The sequence below is a fragment of the Rattus norvegicus genome, chromosome 2 (genome assembly GCF_021556685.1).
Source record: "Rattus norvegicus strain SHRSP/BbbUtx chromosome 2, alternate assembly SHRSP_T2T, whole genome shotgun sequence".
NCBI classification, from domain to species: domain Eukaryota; kingdom Metazoa; phylum Chordata; class Mammalia; order Rodentia; family Muridae; genus Rattus; species Rattus norvegicus.
In genome coordinates, this window is record NC_141535.1 from 103,998,762 (window position 1) to 104,014,142 (window position 15,381).

General features: G+C 36.5%; 1 protein-coding gene across 3 annotated transcripts in view; it reads right to left on the reverse strand.

The window, feature by feature from the left end:
- Positions 1-15,381, reverse strand: part of Cpb1 (carboxypeptidase B1) — a 57,801-nt gene that overhangs the window by 6,074 nt on the left and 36,346 nt on the right. For all 3 annotated transcript variants that reach the window (XM_087615958.1, XM_087615961.1, NM_012533.2), the window contains 7 exon segments: positions 14,903-15,027; positions 8,899-8,998; positions 8,707-8,808; positions 7,709-7,810; positions 5,866-5,976; positions 5,694-5,784; positions 4,616-4,818 (listed from right to left, as the gene is read on the reverse strand). In XM_087615958.1, coding sequence (XP_087472084.1) covers positions 4,616-4,818; positions 5,694-5,784; positions 5,866-5,976; positions 7,709-7,810; positions 8,707-8,808; positions 8,899-8,998; positions 14,903-15,027 — 834 coding nt within the window.

The window sequence follows — 15,381 nt, forward strand, 5'->3', positions numbered from 1 at the left end:
ATGCCAAGAGGTGCATGCTGACAGGAGCCTGATATAACTGTCTCCTGAGAGGCTGTGCCAGAGCATGACAAATACAGAGGTGGATGCTCGCAGCTAACCATTGAACTGAGAATGGAACCCCCATAGGAGGAATTAGAGAAAGGATTGAAGGAGCTGAAAGGGCTTGCAATAATACCAACCAACCAGAGCTCCCAGGGACTAAACTACCACCCAAAGACTATACATGGACAGACCCAGCTGCATATGTAGCAGATGGTGGCTCTGTTGGGCACCAATGAGAGGAGAAACCCTTGATCCTGCCAAGGCTGGGCCCACCCAGTATTGGATAATATCAGGGCAGAGAGGTGGGAACACCCTCATAGAAGAAGGGGAAGGGGAAATGGGATAGGGGATTTATGGACGGGAAACCTGGAAAGGGGATAACATTAGAAATGTAAATAAATAAAAATACAATAAAATAACAAATAAAAAACATCTCATAGATATTACCAAATGCCTTCTCTGGGTAGAAGTAGGTAGCAAAATTAGTTCAAAGTAAGGAAAAACATATGGTTATGGCTAATGAGCATTTGGGAGAAAAGTTAGAAAAGAAGACAGATTTAAAAGGTGTCTTCAATTGACAACTTTGCAGATATGTTTTTAGCACCTTGGCTTCCCAAAATATCATCCTGCCAGCAGGTTTGATTAAATTTAACAAAAACGTTAGATTCCAAGTTAAATGTAAATTTCACATAAACTTAAGACATTGCTCTAGTATGATTCTATCTCATGATGAATTGGAGACATGGTTATAGTAAAAAGTGTTGTTTTATGGAAATCAAATTAAATGAGTCATATAACAGACCTGGCTACTATTTATCATATTAATACATTCAGTCTTTCTGCAAGATGTCCAACTTATTGATTGGACTTCACCATCCACATTTTCTATCAAGAACACCCCTTAACCCTGTTTCTTTTTCCATCTTTATTAAATTGGGTATTTCTTATTTACATTTCGATTGTTATTCCCTTTCTCGGTTTCCAGGCCAACATCCCTCTAACCCCTCCCCCTCCCCTTCTCTATGGGTGTTCCCTTCCCTACCCTCCCCGCATTACCACCCTCCCCCCAACAATCACGTTCACTGGGTTAGCCCTGTTTTTTAGTCTGACTTTTATTGGCTTTACTCTATGGTTCATTGCCCCATTTGAATCATGTCCATTCTTCAACTCTCAGAACAAGTTACATCTCCTTTCTTTTTAGACTTATCTTACCCTCCTCTCTCCTTCACTCCCTTCCTCTTTTGTTTCCTTCTTCTTTTCCATTCCCTCCTTCCCTCACTCCTTTCTTCCTTCTTTTCTTCCTCTCCTCCCTCTCTCTTCCTTCTTCCTTCCTTCCTTCCTTCCTTCCTTCCTTCCTTCCTTCCTTCCTTTCTTCCTTTCTTTGAGATAGTTTCTTTCTACTTAGCTCTGGTGGTTCTAGTACTCTCCATATAAATCAGGTTTGCCTTGAACTCACAGAGATCTGTGTGCATCCACCTCCTTAGTGGGGAATTAAAGTTTTATGCCATTGCTACATCTGCTTTCTTATTGAGTGCTACACATGTCGCCAGTTCTGTATCATGAATCTCTACAACTGTGCACAATTAAACTCCCCATTTTGTACATTATTGTTTCCTTCCTTTGAATTTTAGCAAGATCATAATTTCTCAATTGGCATGATCTATAATTTATAGAAACTTAGTATGCTTTCAATGAAATTAATCTTAAGTCAAGTTCAGTTAAGCACAACTATGTAGGCCCAGGAAGAGAATTTTATCAAGCCAAAAAATCCCCTGAAGTTTCTAATGGTACATTGGCAACAAGCTTCTTTACTAAAACAAATTTTTTGTTTCATTTAAACCTTCTTCGGGCTTTATAAATTTTGAAATGAGAAATTCTGAGAAAATACCTTAAATATACATTTTGTGCCTCAAGATCCATATACATTGGTTTCTCGTGGTCTCCTGACTGTGAGTCTGTGGCCTTATTAGACTAGTTATTAGCAAAGGACATGATGACTGCTGTCAGGAGTTTGTGCATATGTTGTAGTGGCTACCTTCTAATCAGTATTCCTTTCCTTTGAGTGTTCCCTTCTGTGACCTTGCATTATACTCAATGTTTGAGTGAGGTGACAGCTTTTCCTTTCTCTCTCTCTCTCTCTCTCTCTCTCTCTCTCTCTCTCTCTCTCCTTCCTTCCTTTCAATGTTTCATTTACTTTTTGTGTTATTTATTTATGTTTTTAATTAATTAATTATTTTATTTTTGAGACAGAGTCTCATGTAGCCTTGGTTGTCTTGGAGCTTACTATGTAGACCAAATTGACCTTTAACTCATAAAGATCTTTCTGCTTCTGCTTCCTCAGTGCTGGGATTAAAGGTGTGTGCTACCACATTTAGCTTTACAGGGTTCTATTTTTATAGCTCATTAACTAAAATTTTAATGAAGAGACAGTGAATGACAGGCTTCAGCATTGGAAGGTGTTTTAAATCTGTCATTACTGTTAATAGTTCTTCAGAGAATTGTTATTTTTTTCTGATTATCTTTCTCCTTTTGGATAATGGATAAATACTTATCAAAAGAATGGTCCAGGATCCAAGATTGTACTCTTAGAAGTCAGTGCTATCAGGCAATATAAGTAAATCTTTTGTACTATCAAGGGTCAGAGATAATTACAGATTGGTTGCAAGACTTTTTTTATGAATTTCCTCAAAAAATTGTGGCACCATTTCAATTAGGCTCACTCCACAAATAGAACCAACTCCCAACACTGTTTTGATGATTATGAACCAAGGACTAGACACCATTAGCAGTAAAATCATTCATAATGATATTCTGCTATACTCATAGATTATTGCCTTTCTCAACCATCATCGGAGAAACTTCCTCCTGAAGCAAAATCAATCAATACAGAGACCCACAGACAGATATTATGCAGAGAGTGAAAGACCTTTAATTTTGCAACCCTACATGGGATGCCTACTTCAAATCCCTTAGCTCAGAGCTCAGGGAACGAGGAAGGGTATGTAGAAAAAATGGGGCTGGAGAGATGGCTCAGTGTTTAAGAGCACTGACTCCACTTCCAGAGGTCCTGAGTTCAATTCCCAGCAACCACATGGTGACTCACAACCATCTGTAATGGGATCTGATGCCCTCTTCTGGCATCTGAAAACACCTACACTCTACTCATATAAATAAAATAAATAAATTGTTTTTTAAAAAAGTGTAAGAGTCAGAGGGGATAGAGGGCATCAAGAAATAAGTCCCTCTAAATCAGAATGATCAAAGCTCTATTAACTCACAGAGTGAAGCAGCATTCACAGGACCTGCATGGTCTGCAGCAGGTCCTTTGTGTATATTATGGCTTCCAGTTTAGTGTTTTTTATGGAACTCCTTGAGTATGCAAATAAGTAGGTCTCTGACTCTTGGGATCTTTCCTTGTATAGATTTGCCTTGTCTAGCTCATATACAATAGTTTTATAATTTATAACTTATTTTGTTGTATTCTAATTATCCCTTAAAACAAACAGGAAGCTTGTTTGTTTTCTAATGAGAGGCAGAAAGGAAGTGATCTGGTTGAGAGAGGAAGTGGGGAAGAATTGGGAGGAGCAGAGGGAGGTAAAACATAATAAATATGTATTATATGAGAAAAAAATCTATTTTAAATAAAAGAAAAAATATTAAAGCGTGTCTTTGGAAGTTGTTGCAAGCTAGGAAATGGCCACTACCTCTAAGGCTCAGGGTTACTCTATCATTTATGTCAGCTTGTCTAAGCCTTCATGTCCAGGTGGGAAAATGAGAGACAGACCAGAGAATTTCTAAGATTATTTTATAGTTTTTAATGCAGAAAGGTCCTTGTGTCCTGGATTGGCAGTTCTGGGTTCACTCTGTTTAATTCTGGCTAAGTGTGTGAGGTGGGACAAGGTATTCAGCTGATATTCTTCCAAAATACATTTTGAACCAGTGTAATATTACTTATTATTGTTGTGAACTAGTCTGTATGTATCAACCTAAGATTGTGCTATTTGTCATAACTGGTAAATGCAGCCAGTCATGGTTATGTAGCCTGGCCCCACTTCCTGTTTTCTTTCTCTGCTTCTTGACAGCCAGACCAGCCTTATCCTTTTGTCCCGCCTTCTCTGACATGATGAACTTTGTCTTCTCTGGAACTGTTAGCCAAAATAAATCCTTTTTTCTTAACTCACTTTTTGTCAGAATACTTTATCACAGAAATAGAACAGTAACAATACAATCATTATTGTGATATAGCTAAATGGAACTACTGCCATTTTGCACATTAGTAAATAATTCCTACTCAAGTGAGATTGCTCCTTGTATCAAAATTCCATTAGTCCCATCCAGTTTGTCCAGAAAATTTAATTCCTTAGTGTATAATATGTGTATATACATACATACATACATACATACATACATCACTCACACACACACACACACACACACACACACACACACACACACACACACACATTTTCTACTCCAGAAACTAATAAGGATTTGTTCTGACAATTTTTGTCAGAATTAGAATGAAAAGCATTTTCAGCACTGGAGTGGTCTCCCTCTCATTGCTCCCACTCACCAATTCCTCATAGTTCTCAGGCAGTTTGTAGTCATAGGAGTAAGGGTAGAGCATCATCTGTGAGTATGAGTGGATGGTCAGGTAGGCCTTGATGGTGGAGAGGTTGTTGCGGATGAAATCTGCCAGGGCCTTTGTCTCTTTTTCAGACTCTGGGGCTGGTCCACAGTAAGTTTCAGAGCAGGGACTCCGAGAAGCTCCCACTTCTGCCAAAAATAAGTGTATTTCTATTAGTGGCCAATGGCCACTTACTGAAGTTTTCATAGGAGATGTTAGGTATTTCATATCTTCAGGTAGGAGGCTAAATAATATAAGTTGTTTTCTTAGCACTCTCTCCAACTATTCTTCATGAGTTTTCATCTGTTTGCCATCTGTCTGTCTGTCTGTCTATCTATCTATCTATCTATCTATCTATCTATCTATCTATCTATCTATCTATCAACATCTATCTATCTACCTATCTATCATCTATCTATTGTCTATCTATGCACCTATTAGGATAGCATGTTTTAAAACGTATATAATAAGAAATTACATATGAAATCACTAACATCATTACATTATAGACCTTTAAAAACATCAATATTTATGAAGACAGATAGTATCCTTGTGCTCCCTGTGCTTCAGTCTGCAATGTATACATCTATATACAGTGAGATCAAGACAGTGGGGTCAATCATTAATAATCATTAAATTATTATTCCTGTCTAGGGAAAAATCCTGTTACTATAACCACTGAATTACATCTCAATTTTAAATGATTGTTAATTATTGTGTATAAATTATCATTTGATTTGACTCTGTAAATATATCACACACATTGATGGATTGCATCAGGTATGTCAGTTGTGCAGTTACAGAAATTAACATATCTAGGAACACAACACAGAACTTTGCACTATATTTTTTTCATCAAATGAATCAATAAACTACTTACTGTGTTTTGAGAAAGTTAAAATTGTAAAATATAAAACTTTGTGGTTTCTTTTGTTATGAATATTGACCTAATGCTTTCTCATGCTTCTTTATCTTTTATGTTTTTAATGTTGTATAAAAAATAGTTAACTAGACATATACTCACCACACCAGCCAGCATTAAAATTCCTGTTGGGGTCTACACCCAAGCAGGAACTTCCAGCCATAGTAGAGCGGGTTTTTCTCCACATTCTGTCCTGAAAGTAGATTAAACAGTTAGATCAAAACCTACAGGAAGTAACAGTGTGAATGTCACAAGTCCCTCTGAGTTCACATACCTTAGTCCAGGTGTAGACATAGCCATCAATGTTGACCACAGGCAGAACATAGAAATCCAGTTCATCTAGAAGCTGTTTCATGTGGATCTCTTGATTATAGGTACGGACAGCCTGGATGTGAATAACAATGTGGAATTTCATGCAACCATGGAATGGATGATGCTGTCAAAATTTACAATGCCTGGGTGCAGTTGACTTTAGTAATAGAAGCAGGATTCTCTGCCTCATGGCCAGACTGCATTTAAATCCAAAATTTTCTGGAGCTTTCTTGGATGAACCATTGCAAATTAATTCAGAAGTCCTTTGAGCAAAGGAAATTAGGTTTCTTATAATAAATTCTTATATTTTAAGAGCATATCAATGTAAAGTTTTACATTTAGAAAAGAGCTATAAAAATAATTCAAGGAATTCTCATACAATTTTTATCTGGCTTTCCCTAACACTACCATTTTTTTTCCAATAAAGTATAGGTACAGGTATCAAAGTAAAGGAATTAGCACGGGCACAATATTATAAACTAAACTTCAGATCTTATTCACAGTTTTTTTAATCAATGCTCCCTTCTGGTTATAGGGATCACTTTGTTCCTCCTCTGTCTCTTTCTTTCTTGGCTCTCATGTTGCCCAGACTGACTTAAACTTGCTCTGTAGGTGAGCTTGTTCTTGAATTTCTTATCATCCTGCCTTTATTTTCCAAGCACTGGGATTATAGGCCTGTAGCAGAATAGACAGCTGTTACATTTCCTCCTTCTCCGCTGATGTATGATGATTTTCAATATTTTCTCATCTTTTATAACTTTCACATTGTGGAAAAGCATGGGTTAGGTTGATTGGCAATTGTAGGGAGATCATATATTTAGAAAGGGATATGAAGGTGACCTGTCTTACATGATATTACAATTTTACTTAACACTGGTGAAATTATTCTTTTGTTTTTAAAGATTTATTTATTATATGTAAGTACATTTTAGCTGTTGTCAGACACAGCAGAAGAGGGCATCAGATCTCATTACAGATGGTTGTGAGCCACCATGTGGTTGCTGAGAACTGAACTCAGGACCTCTGGAAGAGCAGTCAGTGCTCTTAACCACTGAGCCATCTCTCCAGCCCTGGTGATATTATTCTTAAGTACTTAGCTAAAATAATTTTTAAAAAATATTTTCCATTGTAAGCTTTCACTTTGTAATTAATATGTGTTGCATGGAACATACTTTGTGGCTCTGAAAATGTCTTGTATCTTCTTAAAGTTTTATACACTAAGTTTTGCACTTTTAATAGATTTGCTGAAATCATTATTACCATGATATTCTAAAGGCGATTTTGGTCTTTATTTGGGGACATAATGTTTGTAATTACCCTATAAAAATAGTTATTTTCTCTTATTTTATTTATGAAATATATTTGTATCAATATGAATGCATGTACATTTTAAAACTTGAACATTTCAGTTTATCATAATTTAATATGTAGCTGCTGATTTATCCATATTGATCAATTTTTAAGGGATGAATTGTTAATTTAGCTGTCAACTAGTCCACGTAAGGCAGGTGAGAAAGTGTAACTTAGGGAGATTGAAATAAACCAAATTTTCTAACTTAAAAAAATGCATGTTGTACAAAGATCTGTTGACACGTGTTAAAACTAATTTAGCCCAATAGAAACTTGGAATTGTGGATTGTGTGTGTCTACGTGTGTATGTCTGTGTATGTGTGTTCTTTCATGTGTGCATGTGTATGTATGTATGCATGTGTGCATATGTCATTTTTCTTATTTTAGTTTATAAAGGAATGAATTGAAGTTAATACTTTCTATTTCTTCCATCAAAAATTATTCTGTCAACCCACCTCTCTCACAAACCACTGACAGAATGCAGGAGAAATCCACTCTCTTGCATGGAAACCACAATCGATGAAGATGGCAGGCTTATTCGGTCTAGTTTTGCCAATCTATTGTGAGAAAAAGGTAAAGGAGAAGTGTTATTTACCACATGGCACTCAGGGGTTAACATCCACTTTTGTTGGAATCTATAGGTGAATCCTGACAGCATCTGGTGGTGCCCAACACTCAAACTCTCCTTGTCTCTGAAGGGTCCCTGTGTTTAAGCTGAAAGCTCAAATTACTATTAGGCTTATTAAGCCTACATTGCCACAAAAGGCTTGGTTACACTGCTTGCCCAGCTACTCTTATTAAGTGATGTGACTATGACAGTTGATGACTAATCATAAGCAATTATAATTGCTGCTAAGTTTATGAAAATTTCTCTTCTCCCCACTTGTTTCTTGTCTGTTCATTTTGTCACTGGAATTTCATGATAAAAGTGGCATTCAGGGTGATGGAGACAAATGTTGTTGCTCATTGTAATGTGACCTGATAAATGAGGAAAGCATGACAGATAGCTTGCCAAAAAAGTTTGCAACTTGCAAGTGGACTTGGAAACCACACCTGGGAGAGAAGAATGTCATCACATTTGACCGTTGCTTAGACTGCTTACAGGGTTGTGGTAAATTTTACAAGAATTCTCTTGTTTTATTGGATTTTACTTTTGGATAAATCAAAAGTAACTATGTAAAAATGCATATAAATAAGGGGGTTGGGGATTTAGCTCAGTGGTAGAGCGCTTGCCTAGGAAGCGCAAGGCCCTGGGTTCGGTCCCCAGTTCCGAAAAAAAGAACCAAAAGAAAAAAACCAAAACACAAAAATGCATATAAATAAAAGAATCCAAGGAATCTGAGCTGTAGGGCATTTTTTTCCCCTTTGTTGATAAACATGTCTGTGAAAGAAATGCTAGTGAATCAGAATTCATTGATTTTAAACCACTTATGTCATCTTTAAAAATTGTTACCTTGAGGACATACATGTTACGTCCTTCAAATGTGGTTCCAATGACGCTCTGAGTGACAAGGTCTGGATTATCAGTCGCAACTTGTTGAATCCACGCCTCAATCTACCAAAGAATCATTCTTGGATTAATGCGACATAGTTGGTTAAACTCCCAAGTCCTCAAAAAAGCAGCAGAATCAGGCACTTCCCATACCGTTTCCCACTTGTTGTACTTGGTGTAGCTGTGTCCACTTGCACGGGTGTGGCTATCAAACTGGGATTCCAGAGCATTTCTCACGTTGCTTATCAGTACCCTGGATGAGTCAAAATGGGTGTTTTGAGTATGAATATATTCTTTCCCAGGGAACACACATGAAGCAGCTAAGAAGCACAGCTTTAGAAGATGCTACAGTATCTCCCCCTGACTTATGTTGCCTTTTGACTTTTATTGAGGTCTTCGGGCTAAACTACTATTGGAGATTCTGGTAGCAATTACAAAACATGAGCCATTGAGGACACCTAGGGACACACTTACTCATGTAAGATGGAGTCTTCCAGGGTCCATAGGTCACATACCTTAGTGACCCTAAACACAGAAACATTTTCTTTGATACCCAGACATTTGCCTCAGGGCCTTGGACATCCACACAACAATGCATATTTGACACATATTTGTTTTATATTCTTTTTAAAACTTTATTTATTTTATGTACCTGAGTACACTGTCATTGTCTTCAAACACACCAGAAAAGGGCATCAGATCCCATCACTGATGCTTGTGAGACACCGTGTGGTTGCTGGGAATTGAACTCAGGACCTCTGGGAGGGCAGTCAGTGCTCTTAACCTGTGTGCCATCTCTCCAGTCCTATTTTATTTCTTAAACCTCAGGCATTTTCCTGATTTTAGCACTAAATGCCTCATGTCCCAGAATCCTACTCGTAATAACCAAAGTAATGTAAGAATTGGCCACTGAGGGCCAGTCTTTAGGATTTTAGAAAAACAACTTGCTGGTTGGAAGTTCAGAAATATTAACAGCACTAAATATTTATTGGGTAAATGACATTGAGTTTAAACAACAAGTGTCTGTGCTATTTGGCTGACTTGATAATCTAATAGAGCTATAAGAAATGCAATATTAAAACTGAAGAGACAACCCTAGAGACCTGCCTATTCATATTAATTCAGTTGAAAATTCCTGTATCTGGGGTGTGTGTGTGTGTGTGTGTGTGTGTGTGTGTGTGTGTGTGTGTGTGTATTTATCTTTATTTCTTATTACTATTTTGAGTGGAAAGTATGCTTAGAAGGGAGAAAAAAATCTGATCACCAATATCTGTGATCACTGAATATTCTAGAACAAGTCAGTTTGTAAAATCTTCTGTCATTCACGGTTAAGCTTTTCCCTGGTTTTCTCTGACATGAAAGAATTGCAGGCACACATAAAAGTCTTCTTTTCGTCTCTTAGACTCCAGGGCACCTATCAGGGGCTGAACCTCTCGTGTGCTCCTCTTTTCTTTGGTAAATTTGGGTATGAGCTTGTTTCTGTTTGTGGAAAATGCAATAAATTAATACTAAATGACTTATTGGAGCTCTTAGCAAATTCTTTCTTATAAATTAACTCTCTTAATATTTAAAAAATAAAAAGGAGCAAATCTTAGCACTTATCTGAGCAAAGAAAATTTTCTTGGAAACAGTTATCAAAACTTAGTGACTTAGTCTTTTGCAATTCATCCCAAATGTAGGTCTACCAATGTATGGTTCTGGAGTCTCATTGGGCTGCAAGAAAGATATCAATGTGGAAAAATTTGAAGGGGAGTTAAAAGGAATTGTGAATTGGGAATTAAAAGGTCAAGGTAATGGTTTGGCTAAATTTATGTATTGACTTCAGAAAAAAATCATGTACTTCTTGGCTTTAAATTCATGCTTTTAGAATAGGGCTTTTGATTAGAGAATACTCAATGACCTTTTAAATTCTGAGATGAAATTGATCTTGGTCACTTACATAGATGACTTTGAAATAGAAAAACCTCATTTACAACCTTTATAAACTAATAAAACATAGATATTGAGCCATGAATTAGAAAGAGATTCAGAAAATGATCTTCAAGGAAAATTAGTAATAAAACATAGTCAAACAAGAACTAAACAAGCAAAACAAAAATCTAAACACAAAACACAACCGATTGGTGAAAACAATTCTATTTCAACATGATCCAATGGAAAGGACAAATCCTGCCAAACACAGGGGGAATTCTCTGAATGGAAGAAGGATCCAGTGGAAATGGCAGGTGATGTATCTTTAACTTTTTATTTTCCCACTGCTGGGGCCTGAGCTCAGGGCCTTGCATGTACAGGCAAACATAGAGTCGATCTGTATCTCTAGTTTTTATTTAAATACAATCTGATGTGTTACACAATATGTAATGTACATGGGTTCTTACTAGGTGTCCGGGAAAAATAAGTCTTTTTGTAGCCAGCTTTTATTTAAAGCTATACTCATGGCCATTGCTGATTCTCAGCAATCAGTGTTGGGTAGAGGCAACAGCAAAGCTCACAGATCATGTAGATCTTTTTAACACAGCTCACCTCAAGCTCACATGACTTAGAGGAGGCTTAGCAACTATGAAACTAACTGGTTGTGCTTTGTTGTAGGAGGAGACATTCTTTTAAAGTTCTTACTGTGATAGCCAATATTTTAAACATGACAAGGTATAAAAAATGAGTTTAAATTAATAATATAAATAATAGTAATTTATAGCACAGATAGCCTTTGCACCTTGGGAAAGGGCGTCAGAAGACTTGTATCATTTTGAAATTTTAGTCAGATCATGAATTATCCTGGAGAAAAATTTAAAAATCTGTGCACAAAGAAATATAAATTGTAGTTTTACATTCAAGACTGTATAGTTAAATACAGAGATACTGGGAACTGGATGTTGTCGATCAGGTTGAAGTGCACTGCTAACTACTTGGAGGCTGGGGCGCACCCCGAATGATCCTTTGCAGCCTTCTGTTAGTTGGCTTTATTAGATTTACAATAAAGCTCTATTACAAAATATTATTATAGCAATTAGCTACTATTGTAAATGCTTAAAACAAGGCCTCTTAAGGACATCATTGGGGTTATAAAATTCACAGACATACATGGTATACTTTCATATTCTTTTATGTTAGTGCCATCCAATTTCTTTTTAATTTTTAAAAACAAGTGAGCAAATTAGATCATTGTGACTTTCAATAAAGCACAGAACATCATGGCTGGAAAGGAAATGGAAACATGGTGTAATTTATCAAAGAGACTTCACAAGCTTAATTCTTTTTACTAAAAGTATTTTTTAAAAAATTAATGTGCACGAGTATTTTGTCTACATGTATGTCTATGCACCATGTGCATGTAGTGCCCATGAAGGCTAGAAGAAAGCATTAGATTACTTGGAACTAGAATTGCAGATGGTCGTGAAACACCATCTGAGTACTAGGAATTGAGCCCTGGGTCCTCTGCAAGAGCGGTCAATTTTTATAACTGCTGAGCCATCTCTCCAGTCCTACAAAGTTTTTCAATGTGTAGAAAAATGATGGTACAGGCAGTTAGCAAAATACAGTCTCACTGTGATTTGAATAAGGGGAGAGAAAACCTTTTTGGAATTCTTAGGAAGCAATTTTGTAGAATACAAAAAAGTAAAATGTCTTTTACTGCTTATCAAAGATTCTGTCAATGTACTATCCAATTCTCAGTCTTTCTGTATTCAAGGAGACAATCTTGCTACATGGAACTAATTTTATCTTTCTTTCTGTACACATTTTGAAATTTGGCCCATGATAACTCAAGGTCTGTCTGAAATTGTTGAATGATACGAGCTATGGTGAAGAGTGTGTGAACCATTGAACAGATGTAAATCATATTTTCATGGGACTTGTCAAGTTCATCGTCTCTGTATACACAAGAACGTCTAACTGCAAGTTCTTGCCAGTGAGAAACTAGCTGATATAAACTAATTACCATATGGACTAATAATAGGGTATATAGTGACTGTGACTAGTATAGTTATTGCTGGAGTGATCTTTCAAGATTCCTGGGGACTTATTTATTATTCAGAAAATTATGTGGTGCAGTACTCTCAGAAAAAATGCAAACATTCACAAGATCTAAGCCCAACGTACACTCTATACTGAAGGAGACAGCATGCACCCATAACGGAATGAAATCTGTAACTAGAAAATGGAAGAGAATCTTTTACTTGATGCTGTTAATGAGGACTGATGGGGGTTCGGAATCATTTCACTGATGTAAAATATGAACAGAATCAAGACAGCCTTTCAGTCTCTCAAAATATAGTGCATGGCCACTGCTTTTTCTTTGTTTTCTTGGAAGAATTCTATAGAAACTCATCAGGCATATTAAGCTGGGATTTTAGTAATCCTGACTAGAAAATGAGAATAAAATATCAGACATGCCTCTTAATCACAATTTGCAATTTATAAGGTTATATTTTGCTTTAAAAAGATAGTCTGTTTAGTGTTGCATTTTGATATTTTCTTCAGTAAGGATCAGAGAATAAGTCAGATAAAGCATGATAATAGAGTGAAGCAGCAGTTTTGTGGTATCTTTAAAATCACCATATTGGACTGGAGAGATGTCTCAGCAGTCAAGAGCAGGCACTTCTCTTCTTGAAGACCTGAGTTTAGCTCCCTGCACCCACATCAAGAGGTCCAAAACAGCCAGTAGCTCCATTTTCAGAGGAATTGACAGCCTCTCCGGCCTCTGTGAGTACTGTACTCATATATAAAAACCCACATTCATATAGATACCTATATACATAATTTTCAAATAATAAGTAAATAAAAAGGCAAGTACATGTTTCCTCTTTGTCAACAGAGTAGAACTCACAATAACAGTAATGTTATTATGTGTAAATAATAGTATGTTGTTGTTTTATCAGTGTCATCTTTCCTCATTATATCCTCATCCTGTGGGCTAGGAAACTAAGGCTTGGGAAGCTTAAGATGTTCTCAAGTTCTCATGCCAGGGAGTTGCAATGATAGCCTCTTGTTTAGTTTCTCTGAAAAAAAATTTTCTTGTTCTCTATGCTACTTCTCATGGTGGATCACATTGTATAGTTGACTGCTGACATGTTCCTTGAACATGGATACTATTTTCTCCATTTTTAACATGCAAACATACCAACAAAGTGTTTCTGAAGCTAAAATTCTGTAGATATTATATTCTCAAATGATAATGAAAATTTCCATGTATGGATGGCCAAGGATTGCTGGATAAGCATTCGAACATCCTGGATTGGAGCTCTAGGAGTTCTTTTTCTTTATTCTTGGTCTATGCCTGGATGAAATGTTCTGTGTTGTCCTGCAATTGCTACTGGATCAGCATGGTCTCTTTAACTTCAAGCTACAACACATTCTCTGCTCTCTGCCTATGTACCCTTCAGTTCTCAAATGAAGCCTCATTTTACAGGTCTTCTCTCCATGAGCCAAAAGTTTTATTGATTCTGCTTATTCGATGGTGCTCTGCTCTTTCTAATTTCACTCCTTCACTTGAAGTTTATTTTCTTCTAATATATGTAAAGTCCTAGCCATGCTTTTGTATATCTAAAGCACCTGGGCACTAAATATCTATTTTGGGATATCAGCCAATAGACAACTTTCTCTTCTTTGAAGGGCATTCTCACTTGAAAGATGACCTAACAATGTAATATTTTGGGAGGAGCAGTCTAACCAGTTTAGACAACTCTACTTTTGTTATTCAGAGTTCATGTTTCTGTCTTTTGGCCATTTTCATGTTTCCTGATACTAGTGATAGGGTCTTTAAAAGGAATATATTATCTTTAAACTTATTCTTAAACTAAAGGAATGTGAGAGGCCCTAACTGCCCAGAAGAGATGTAGTTGGTCACCCAGAGCGAAAATTTGAGGATAAAATGGTGCCAACATGATAAAAGTGTCCATAGTTTGACCTTTCCTCTCTATATAATTTTAAAAACAAAATTAAGTCAGATCAAGACTTGGCTGGATCAAGAATGTAGAACATTTTCACTAGTGTAATAGCTAAACAGAAAAGTCACTAAGTCTTAATCTATGGTGCCAGCTCTGCCATTATATTTTTGTGTGAAAAAATATAGTCTTATCCTCATTTTACCTTCACTGGGTCATTCATGGGCTTATGGAGAAGAGGAGAGAATTCTAATTCCTGTAAAGCATAAACTTACTCATAGTGAACTTCATTCTCCTCCAGAAAGTTCTCCACATCAGCAACATCTTCTGCTTTAACATGAAAGTCAACTGTAGTGAGAGGCTTCACTTGTGTAGCAGAATCTGGTTTCCAGAAATCAATCTGAATAAAAAAGTTTATGTAATAAACATCTATAGCTCAATGTCAAGTTAGGATTCAAGAGCATATGAATGTTCTACTCCATATAATTATCTTAAGACTTAACCAATTCAGGTGCGTTCTTATAAATATCTCCATTGAATTAATAAGGACCAACCAGTTAGATGTCAATAATAATGTCTCCAATGCTTGAGATGTGGTTTGGTGGGTAAAAATGCTTATTGCATAAACATGAGGACCTGAATTCAAATACTGAGAATACACTGTATGTACAAAGACAAGCTGAGTGTGGTTGTATGTGCCTGTAACCTATGTTTAGTGGATGGCAGGGAGAGTCAGGAGGATAATTGGGGTTTG